The 12,040-nt window shown below is 41.0% G+C and overlaps 1 protein-coding gene across 1 annotated transcript; it reads right to left on the bottom strand.

Moving 5' to 3' along the window:
- Positions 1-775: 775 nt before the first annotated feature.
- LOC149812744 (cellulose synthase-like protein E6) lies at positions 776-10,740 on the bottom strand. Its single transcript, XM_089991454.1, has 8 exons — positions 10,433-10,740; positions 7,214-7,526; positions 6,111-6,254; positions 5,651-5,782; positions 4,080-4,292; positions 2,670-2,894; positions 1,993-2,340; positions 776-1,444 (listed from the first exon to the last, which is right to left on the bottom strand). The coding sequence occupies exons 1-8, from the start codon at positions 10,702-10,704 to the stop codon at positions 902-904; spliced, it is 2,190 nt and encodes a 729-aa protein (XP_089847580.1). The 5' UTR covers positions 10,705-10,740; the 3' UTR covers positions 776-901.
- Positions 10,741-12,040: the final 1,300 nt, after the last annotated feature.

The raw sequence follows: 12,040 nt of genomic DNA, 5'->3' as shown, positions 1-12,040 counted from the left end.
TTTTTTGAGCTCTTTACAAACCAAATTACTAAGGTTCACCTTTTTTTTTTCTATGAAGGACGGGAAACCACCATCAGGATTAGAGAGCTAGTCGCACTGGCTGAGCCTGTTCCCTTGCCCCTTAGGGAGTGATCTAGCTTTGGCCGAGCAAGGGATAACCAAAGGCTTACCCCTTACCCTTATTAATGCAAGGGGTTTGGCACTTATGGGAATAGAACCCTCACCACCCATCTAAGTAGACAAGACCCCTTCCATTGCACCAAACCCCTTGTTTCCACCTTTCCCTTTCTCTCTATAGAAGTGAATACAAAAATAATTAAAATAAAATAAAAAATAAAAAGATTTTGAAAAATTTGGGTGAAATTTTACTTCTTTGGTATCAGAGCCAAGGTTAAAAACCATATCCAAAAGTGTGAATCACGGTTTATCCAAGAAACTCGACAACACTCGGTAAGTAAAAATCGTATTTAGTTTAAACTTTTTTTTATGAAAAACTTGTTTTATGATTGATAGATGGCAAGAGAAGCTCATTCCAGGATATGGTGGACCATTCAAGATACTAGAATATATTGGTGAGAGCATATTAGAGTAGCTTTACCTCTTCAGTATTTGCAGATTCATGACGTATTTTATGTATCCTTATTGCAAAAATACATTCATAATCTATCTCATATCATCGAATGGATCTTACTAGGGAAGAAAGACCAATGGAGATTCTACCATGAAACTATACAAAAAAGCCTCAAAACAGGTTAAAATGCATCAAATTTCTTATTAAACTTTCCTCGTTCTAGAGGGCTATTTGAACCAAAGGTTACATCATATATTAGAGTTATAGTTTCTAGGAAGTAGCGTCTATTCCTTGACATATTTCTAAATTTTTACTATGCTGCAGCTCATTCTAAAATACTGGTAAGAGTGACATCAATAGTGCTAATATCATTGAGATGAAAGTAACTGATGTTGGTAACCGCCCTTTGTCTCTGCGAAGGAATGCTGCTTCATAAAAAGGAATGCTGATGAGCACTATGAAGCCACACAAAGCCGTTTGAACAAACAGAGCATCTAATACTCCAATTCCTTTCACAGCCACTCTGAGCACTGTGGCTGTCCAACATACTAGATTATGTAATGCAAGTGTTGTGAGCAAGATGAACATGGGGGATGCAGTTCCAAACTCCATGATTTCTCTCTTGTATCTGTCCGCTGCTTCTGAATCTGCAACCTTCGACGTTATCGCGAATTTTGTTTCCCCCATTCCTACGAGCTTCAAGATGGAGTCAAGGAATGCAAGGAGGTAGGATGTCACCCTCCTCATCATCCACATTCGTTGTGCATTCCACCACATCTTAAATGTGCCTCCTGACCATAGCACCTCTCCCAGGCTGTATGCATAAACACTTATGCCAACATATGCAAAGGGAATGGACCACAGACTAGAGATCTGGATCACCAAACTGTCAAGCATCAGTATGTCTTATGTGCTCATACACACACAAACACATGATAGGGTGCTCCCGGACTACCTATTCCCACCTAATAGAAGCTTTAGATTTTCAAAAATTGTTGTGCTTTTTTTGTTGATTAGATCTTATAGATATAACCTATAGAGCATTATAGAGTAAAAAACAAGTTTGGGATTATGTGATTATAGCATACATATAGGTCTTTTAAGACCTTTAAAAATCAATGGCTCATAATGTATCAAAATTTTATGATTTAAAAATCTTATTCTTATGTCCAAAGAATATGACCCAAAGCATGATTCCTATCAAATAAACTATGTTGAGTGCATCCATAAGGTACAACCTACAACTAGGAGTTGTTGCTCCCAGAGCACAGTAGCAATGCGCAATGCTTATATATATATATATATATATATATATATATATATATATATATATATATATATATATAGAGCGAGAGAGAGAGAGAGAGAGAGAGAGAGAGAGAGAGAGAGAGAGAGAGAGAGAGAGAGAGAGACTCCCATACCTTGGGGAACAAGGGAATGTCACGTAGGAGGCAGAGTGAGGGAGCAATACCATAGAAAAGTGATGGTAAGGAATTGGGAGCCCACAAACAATAGATGGCATAGCTCATTTGAAGCCCAAGGCTTATTTTTCCACGCCCATATAGAAAGGGACAGTATCTAGAGATGAAGATTTGGAAGTCTCCTTCAGACCACCTCTTTTGTTGAACTAATGTGTCATTCAAGTTAGTCGTGGCAACCCCTAAGAAAGCAGCCCTTTTCGGATTGAAATAAACAGATCTCCACCCTCTACATTGTATTGAAAGCCCAGTGATGACATCCTCCACAGGACACCCATATTTCAATCCCACCTGCACAAACCCCATAACTGAATTTGCATGAGAGTATATATATATATATATATATATATATATATATATATAGAGAGAGAGAGAGAGAGAGAGAGAGGTAGTTGCCTACCACCTTCTTAGCAAGGCGAGTCTGCTAGACATTTTTTTTCGCTCAAAAGGACTTTAGGGCAGTCAGCGGAGAAGGTGGTAGGCAGCTACCACCTTTATATATATATATATATATATATATATATATATATATATATATATATATATATATATATATATATATATATATATATATATATATAGAGAGAGAGAGAGAGAGAGAGAGAGAGAGAGAGAGAGACCTCTGTCCCCCATAGAGTATTCTCTTCATAAGCACAAGTGGCAAGATTCTTTCCTCTGTCTTCCAAAACACTGATCATTTCCACAGACTTTCTCCATATCCTCCCATTCAACTCTCCCTCAAAATCCTCACTATATTTCCTTCCAATAAGACTCTCTCTCCTATGAAAGCATCCGCTCCCCACGTACAATGGCCCTCCAAATCGATCAAGTCCCAAAAAATCTACCTGCAAAATTTTCACCATGAATCTTGAGAAACTTTGTTATGAATGTCTAAACAGGGCACTTTATAGTATTACATTAATGATAAAATAGGTACCCACTAACGTGGTTAGGGCGACATATGATTGTCCCTGCACTTGGACGCAGCACTTCATAGCAATGTTGTCAGTATCGGTATCCCTGAATCGTATTCAGGTGAATCCGCCCGGCTAAAAAATAATAAAAACTATTTTGTGTCAATCAGAATGTGACACGTGTTAAAACCATTAAAATAATATTAAAATATTAATTTTAAGCATTTTTTATATTTATTAAGAAATATCCGATTCAGGTTAGTATCATATTGATTTTCTGCCGATATGTATCGTATCTGCCCGTACTGACAACATTGCTCATAGTGGGCAAGAGGGCTAGGGATGGATCAGGTGCAATCACATTGTATGCTTTGAGTGTACCGCTGCACCCGACTACCCTCCATCTCTGGGTACATCCTGTCAGCTGGGCAAGGGCAAGAGGGCTAGTACCCAGAGTTTTGCTGCCGGTAGGTCAGAGGCACCCACATAGTGACAAACGTTTTTATCTGCAAAATCTCTTTTTTCAAAAACTTGCGAGAAATTGAATTTTTTTCATAAATCTCGTGTTTTTTTTTGGCAAAATCTCGGTAATAAAAAAATAATTTAAAAATAAAAATACACAGTTTTTTCATGATAAATAGCCGTTTAAAATGTAAATATCACGTTTAAATTATGGTGTTCGTGTTTTTTTCATAAATCTTGCGATATTTTGAAAATCTCGCAAGAAGTTGTCATTTTAAACTTTCAGGCAATTTCTTGCGATATTATCGCAAGACTTTCATAAATCTCGTGATATTTGTCACTATGGTGGCACCTCTGATGATAATACCCCCAGAGGGTGCCTTGGATGCCGTTCATCCAACCCAAACACCACCATTTTTTCTTGTTTTAAAGCCATTCATTTTTCATGCTTTAGATGTGGTTCATCTACAAGATGAATGGCTCTGAAAATTTTTGTGGGACCCATATGATAAGTAAACTATTCAACCATATCAAGAACAAAAAAAAATAATAAAAGAGGTAGCCATTTAAGATCCTCTTAATTCTATATATGTAGAATAGCTTACGTAAATAGGAATTGTTTATGGTCAGTGGTGAGATGCCATAGTTGCCTACCTCACTGATGATCAGTAGGGAAGCGTCATAAAGATCATTGTTGGTGATATTATTGAAGCGTTGAGGGAATTGCACAAAAGCAATCTGTCTTGATGTCCATTCTTCCATGAAGAAGCACAGGGCATCTCTCACTGCTTGTGGGTCATTGGAGTACATGTCACAGTCCACATTGAGGATTATGGGTGCATTGCTTATCTCTGATGATACCCTTAACTGCCCAATTCAGTCCACACAGATTAGACAGACCCACGAAAATGAATATTCAAAAAGAGTTCTAGTGATCCAATTCTTCTAAATCCAAAGACCAATGGAGGCTCTGTTGGATATTTTGTATCGGGTCCAACCTTAAGTGACCCGGTTTGACACTAATGAAAGCTTTAGTGGGACATTAGTGAAAAATTAGTAGGAAGCAACCAAGGTATCCTTTTTTTTCATTTGGTTGAGGGTCCTTCTCACCATCGACTTGATGGCCTGGGCTCATTGTGAGTGTTGATAGGCTGAGGAGAACGCCGTGCACCTGGGCCAACACTCGTCTCATCTGTAACGTCTATCGGTATGTGTGTTTGTTTTTACATTCCGGTTACGGTTTTACATGAATGCCAACGGACTCTTCATTGCTTGGTAGGAGCTGTTAATGCATGTCACCTTGTGTCGGGACGTTGCAAGTTCAAATCCCAATGGTATCCTAGTATAACTGGTGGGGTCTGCCTAACCTCAACTTGCCTATCAAAAAAAAAAACTTCTAAATCTAAAGACTATTGTTGCATATATGTTTTTTTGACAGAGGACTGGGGTCGTGACCAATGTAAGAATTGCACCGTACCATGAATCGATTTTCAAAACGATTCAAGGAATTGGCCAATTTTTAACCACAAGATAACACGTGTTAGGAAAATGTTAAAATAATATTAAAAATTTTTTAAGCCCTTTCTTAAAAATTATTTTAAAATAAGCCGATTCAGTTTGCTTTGTACCGATTTTTTTTACTGATACGATACGAAATAGGCCGAATTCAGGCCAATTCGCAAGGATACCCACAACATTGATCGTGACTAAGAGAAACTTTATAGACAAGGTCTTAAAGTCTCGAGCCAGTAGGTTCATGAATTCCAACCATACTAGCTTGGTCCTTCTAAGATGCCCTTTTGTTGGCTCACACACACACACATTAGGGGTGCAAACAGGTTGGAGATTTGTCTCATGTCCAAACCAGATCCAATTCATATTGTCAGATTTGGACGGTATATATCTAGATGTGGGCAGGATCTGGATCAAACATGGACAGGTCTACCAGCATCCGGTTTGGAACCAGGTAGGGAAATATTGGGGGATCCTAGTCAGACATGGGTCTAGTCCAACTCGCTTTTATACTTTTCACTTCAAAATCAATAAAATTCCACCTATTCTCAATGGATCCAGTATCACAAGGATTCATATCTCAACAGATCTGGAATTTCATTGAGATCCCTCTTCAAAAAAGGATCCAATATTGGGTCAAGCACAATCTGACCCGTATCCCACTAGTTTGCCACCCCTACACCTATACACACACAAGGCTGTGGATCAATTACCAGTGCATTCATGGCTCCAGCCTTGAAATGATGCGGATAGAGAGGCCGCTTTTCACGAGCCAAGTATGCAAGAGTTGGCAATGGACAACCATCACTATCTACTGCCAGTGAGTCTCCACCAATAATTAGTATCTGAAAAGAAAAAATTAGTATATAGGAAGAACCCAATTACCATTAGGGAGTGTTTGAATCGCGGGATGCACCCTAGCAGGGACATACCGATCCCTGCCCAGATTTTGTCCCGTGTTTGATATGAGGGAACCAAGCAGTCGCGGGGGAGACCGTTTTTCCCGCCGCTTTATAATTGAAAGGAGTGGGATGGGATGTGTGAGTCACACTCCTCATAGGTCCTGGACAAGCACCACCTGGTGTGTCCATGTTGCATTTGTCCGGTGAATCAAACGCAGCAGATGATGCAACAATTGCATTTGAGGTGCACTTAATCTTCCCATGCATGTACCTTGACAATTGCTGGATGATCACGTGTGCTGATGTTTGAATTCCACTCAGAGAAGAGTCCTTGGTGTTCTTCACTTATCTCTGTGGGAACTCTTCCTAAACTGACTGCTGTTTCAATACGACTTGCCATCTCTTCATATAAGTTCTGGAACATAATAATAACAATGAGAACAACAACAAAAAAAATCATGGTGGTTTATTGAGCACCACTATATGGCAGGGTCAAAAAATCAATGCTCAATGACAATAATAATAAAAATAATAATAACAATTATTGCCCCAAGGAGGGTTGGCTCTGTGGGGTAGGGGCATTGGCTGAAAGACAGGTGGCCAAGGTCCCACTCTCATGGGTGTTCCTTTTTTCCTCATGCTGGTGCCTGTCTTTGCCTTCGGGTAGGGGTCCTAGCCTCAGAGTTTTATGTTGCAGGCACAATGATCAAGGTATGAAATTTGTTTCAAATAGGGTTTCTTCTGATTACAAATGAAATAATAATAATAATAATAATATAATCATCATTATTATTAGTAGTAGTGGTAGCCCTTTAGGATGCACTGCTTAACATGGTAGCACCAAACTCAAGAGGGAGATTGTTAGGAAACTTTGTTTTTGATGAGGAATCCTTGCTGAAGCTAAAAAAAACTCAAGTAGGGGCCTCGCAACAACTTTGACGCCAGCGGGGTTTGATCCAATACCACAATGACACTGCAATAAACGAGTTAATGGGCCTTGCATATACCTAAATCTAGTGGAGTCCACAGACAGCACTGGACAAGTGCTGCGTGATCAGCAGGGCATCACATCTTTTGTGAAACGCCATTGCACCTCTGTGTGTTTTAGAGAGAGAGAGCCGAAAGTAATTCAACATTACCACTCATGAAGATCAACAAAATGTTGAACCCATGAACTGAACAAGAACAAAAGCCAAAACAAATAAAGAAAGCACAAGAGAAAAGAACATTAGACAGATAAAATGGGCTCACTCACGCCGGAGCCGCTTGCCCAGATTGCGACAAAGGATAGGTAGCATCAGCAGGAGTGAGTGGAAGATCACTAAGATGCATAAGCAAGATCGCATAAACATCGTTTGAGAGAGAGAGAGAGACCTTCACAGCCTGCCACTCATCAAAAGAGGAGAGGGGCTGAGATTCCATGGAGAAGAAGGCAGCTGGGGACCTCAGCTCTATCTTAAACTTCTTGCAAAAGGGAAGCCATTGCTTGGAGAAAACAGAGGCCTCCAGGAGAGCATACAGTGTCAAGTCTGATCCGCCATCGTCAGATAGGTAGACGCTCAGCTTCTCCGGCGGGTAGTCGTAGGCCATGAGAGACAGCACGGTGCTGATGACGAGCAATGGCGGCTCTTTTGATGGATCTGCAGTGCACACAAAGATGTCCACACCAGGCAGCTCCTCTTCAAACCTGCTCACACCATACAAAACCATGACTTTTTTTTTTGTTTGGGATAAATGAGACCCCTTGTGCACAAAGTGTGTTCGGGCCTGCCCTTTTAACGAGGGCAGATCAGGTGCAATCACATTGTACACTTTGAATGTGTTTGCCTACCCTCGATCTTTAGGGCCCAACAGAAGATGCAGGACAGATGATCAGGTGCAGTGGCACACTTTACTGTGCAATGTGATGAAATCTGTTTCACTCATCACTATCTTCTTCATATCCCTCTAGATTTCATTGATACAAGTTGTTTTGATCAAATATGACTCTATAGATGTGATCTGCATCATTCATTCAGTGAAGATCGACTTTTAAATCGCCAAAATCCAACGTGCATCATTTTGTGGCGATTAAACAATCAAAGGTTGACAAAACACATTTTTATGATTTAAAAAATAATATTTTTCATGAAAAAATACAATCCAAAGGTCGATTATTATTAAATCCAACATATGACTAATCTATTTATAAGGTAAGATTTGATCAAAACAACTTGCATAATAAGATTAAATAAAGGTATGAAGATGGGGGATGACATAGGGGCAGGCATCTAACCGTTAGGGCCAAATACGTTATATGTGTTCGGCTCCGAACACCAGATCTGCTCACCTTGGGAAGGGCAGTTGGGGTGGATTCATGGGCACATCATTGGAGGAACCTCAACCGTCCCTTCACTAATTGCCCCTCATCCTGTTTTGGCAGAGGACCTCAAGGTGGCTCTTGTAGTGGTGCAAACGGGTCGAAGTTCTAAGACCCGGGTCCAAGCCGGATTTGACTCAAGTTGTCATGCCCAATCAATGTTATCAGTATCTCTGAGTATCAGCATGTATCGGCCAATACACATCATATCATATCAGCAGAAAATCGATATATTGCAAGCCTGAATCGGCTATTTTAATAAATATAAAAAATACCAAAACTAATTTTTAATATTATTTTAAAATTAGTTTAATAGTTTTAACACATTTCATAATTATGATTGGCACATAATAAATTTTTTTTTTGAGCTGCTACAGAAAGATTCACTTGGGATTGGCCGATACAGATGAATCGGTGGCCAAACAATTTGGGGCCGATACAGATGAATCGGTGGCCAAACAATTTGGGGCCGATACCGATACTGACAACATTGGTCCAAATAATATAGATCTATAATAACCCCACATCTTGATCCGTGTATCGATGGCTCTCATGAGCGCTTTGAGAGCTTTAGGGCAGTAAAATATGAGGGAGGATTAGGTGCAACGTGATTGGACGCTTTTAGTGTGCTGCTGCACCTTATCATCGTTATCTTTGGATACATCCTATCTGTAGAGCCCCACAAAACGGAGGGTGATTAAGTGCAGCAGCACACTAAAAATATGCAATTATACTGCACCTGATCCTCCCTTATCAACTAACCACACACAATATATATATATATATATAGTCTGCCACAGGTAGGGGTGGCAATCGTGTCGGGTTGGCGGGTCGACCCGACGGGTTGGCGGGTCAGCATACCTCAACCCGAACCCGAGGGTCGGCTGTGGCAAACACGAACCCGACCCGTTTAATAAACGGGTAACCCGACACGACCCGCCAACCCATTTAATAAATGGGTTGGGTCGGGTAAACGGGTTATCAGGTTCGCGGGTCAGGTTGACGGGGTTGGGTTGGCGGGTCGACGGGTTGGATTGGTGGGTTGACAGGTCGGGTTGGCGGGTTGACCCACCCGCCTAACCCGTTTATTAAACGGGTCAGCCGGGTTGGCAGGTTGGCATACCCCCAACCCGAACCCGACCTGTTTAATAAACGGGTTACACGGGTCGACCCGTTTATTAAACGGGTTGGCTTAAGCCCAACCCGAACCCGCCTAAGAGGCGGGTTGGCGGGTCGTGTCAGAAATTGCCACCCCTAGCCACAGGCACACTTTCTTAGGGACTTCAACTGTCCCTTCATCTGCAGCCCCTTGTCTTTTTCCGGCAAAGGACCTTCCGTTCCCTTTTCTTTTCTTGTAGGAAGTGCAAATGGGTTGAAGTTCTGACCTAGGTCTGACCCAGATTATCTTATCCAAATAGCATATGTCCAAATGTGGGCCCACACACTGATCCCCCGTTTGAGTAAGGCTCAGATCAAAATGTGGGCCCATGCACCTTGATATGTGCATCCATTGCTCTCCTTAGAGATCCAGGGTCCAAAGGATGTCAAGGGATCGGATATATCTAATATTGGATCCCATTAGTTGGACTTGGTTAAGAAAATTGAATCTGATTAATAATTAGATTCAGATTTGGATTCTGTTTAGGATCTCATGTCCCAACCAGATGGGTATCCTAACCCAATAAGATGTGTTTTTTTTAGGGGTCTGCCTAACCCCTGCTTGCCTTTAAAAAAAAAAAAAAGAGACAATTATATACAAATTTTGAAAAGTATGACAGCAACATGCGCAAGTATATATATATATATATATATATATATATATATATATATATATATATATATATATATATATATATATTATTGTATTTTATTTAAACTTAAAAAGCATCAAGTATATATACTATAAAAAAAATTATATTGCCCAGTTATAACGTATATCAGTCAGAAGTCGATACAAAACCAAACAGATTCAGATTAATTTTAAATATTTTTGACACGTGTCATATTCTGGTTAAAAATTGGCCGCTTCAGTTTAGAATGGGACTCGGCCGATTCGATGAGTGGTTTTTGAAAATCGATTCTAAGGCTGATACCGATTCTGACAACATGGAGAACCAGGGTTTCTCTTGGGTCAACTGAAAAAAAAAAGTAGACATCCCTAATCCAACTATGAACAATCTCATCAAGCAGAAAACAAAAAAAAAAAAATATTAGAGACGTGAAAGAGCATATACCTCTGTGAGAGTCGATCTTTGAAGGTGCATCGATAGATGGGATCCCATCTGACGGTTTGATTGAGAAGCCAATAGAAAGCAAACCAGAGTTCAGAGAGGGTGATGGATGCCCACATCAACCTTCCACTGTCTGCAGGGATGTTGGTCACTCTGTAGTAGAGGATGGCAAGGATCCCTGCTAGATTGGAGGCAGCAAACAGCTTGTAGATGGCTCTGCCCCTTACTCCTCTGCTGCTGTGTAGAGGAAGATCCACCTTGCCCTTCTCCCCCATCTCTCTCTCTCTCTCTCTCTCTCTCTCTGGGCGAAGGGCCCTTGAAGACTGTTCGGTGGTGGGCCATGTGAACATGGAAAAAAATGCACTAAAAAACTTGCAAGACTTGACATTTTCATCATTATTTTAACACGGCAAGGTGAACATATTCTCCAAACTTGAAGTTGGTGGGCCATTTTTTTTTTTTTTTGACTTAAATGTGTCCCACCTGTCGAGACTCTTTTTTTTTTTTTGTCCCAGTAGACTGTGTCCCACCTGTCGAGACTCTTTTTTTTTTTTTGTCCCAGTAGACCGTTCGGTGAGGTTCCCAAATAAATTGATGGGAGATTGATTTATTGAATTACATGCAGGGATGGCAGTGGACCTTGGGAAACTGGCCTCGCCTCGCGTCATCTTGTTTGGATCGGGGATTGAGGACAGGAAACGAGGATGAAGGTTAAAACATAACCTGTGCAGGAATGGAGGTGAGGATGAGCTTATGCTTTTTCCCGTCCCGTTTTCAATCCTAGACTGAGGAGAGGACAAAACTGTATAGAACAATCTTAGTTGGACACTGCTGGTCAGACGCAGAGCTGTTATCGACAAACTAATCTCTCACACTGACTTCAAAGCAAAATATGAACTGTTGCTTGTTTTTTTCCTTTACCTTAGATCTGCACAAAAAGCTGAGCTCGGCTTAAGCCGACCAGTTTAAGCTCGGCTCAAATTCATTGTAATAAATAAATGATTCAAATTTGACTTAGAACTTAAGCCCAGTACTCTCTCTCTCTCTCTCTCTCTCTCTCCATGTGTTTTCAGCTGGGGCAGCACAAAAGGCCGAGCTTGGCTTAAGCCCAACCAGTTTAAGCTCGACTCAAATTCATTGGAACAAATAAATGAGCCAAATTTGACTTAGAACTTTGAGCTTCATCAGGTTGCTGAGTTCGGTTAAGTGCAATTATCCTGATTAAGCTTGGTTCATATAATTTTATATCGCCTATAGGTTTAAGAAATGTACTTATAAGGTCAAAATAATGTGCTTTACCCTTATGGGTAAAACGTTTGTCATAATTTGCATTAGGGATGGCAGTAGGGTGGGGCGGGGGACAAGGTCTCCACCCCCGCCCCGCCTCAAGATTAGAACCTCCATCCCCGCACGGGGATGGATTTTAACCTCCACCCTCGCCTTCATCCCTGTTTCATGTCCTCCATCCCCGCACGGGGATGGATTTTAACCTCCACCCCCGCCTTCATCCCCGTTTCATGTCCTCCATCCTCGGTTCAAACGGAGATGAGGCGGGGCGGGGATATTGTGGGGAAAAGTGGCGGGGATGGGAGGGGCGGGGAAAAGTGTACG

This window comes from Nuphar pumila, chromosome 16 (assembly GCF_984573655.1).
Source record: "Nuphar pumila chromosome 16, dmNupPumi1.hap1.1, whole genome shotgun sequence".
Classification (NCBI taxonomy): Eukaryota; Viridiplantae; Streptophyta; class Magnoliopsida; order Nymphaeales; family Nymphaeaceae; genus Nuphar; species Nuphar pumila.
Note: the sequence above shows the minus strand (reverse complement) of the source record. Positions and strands in the feature narration are given on the sequence as shown.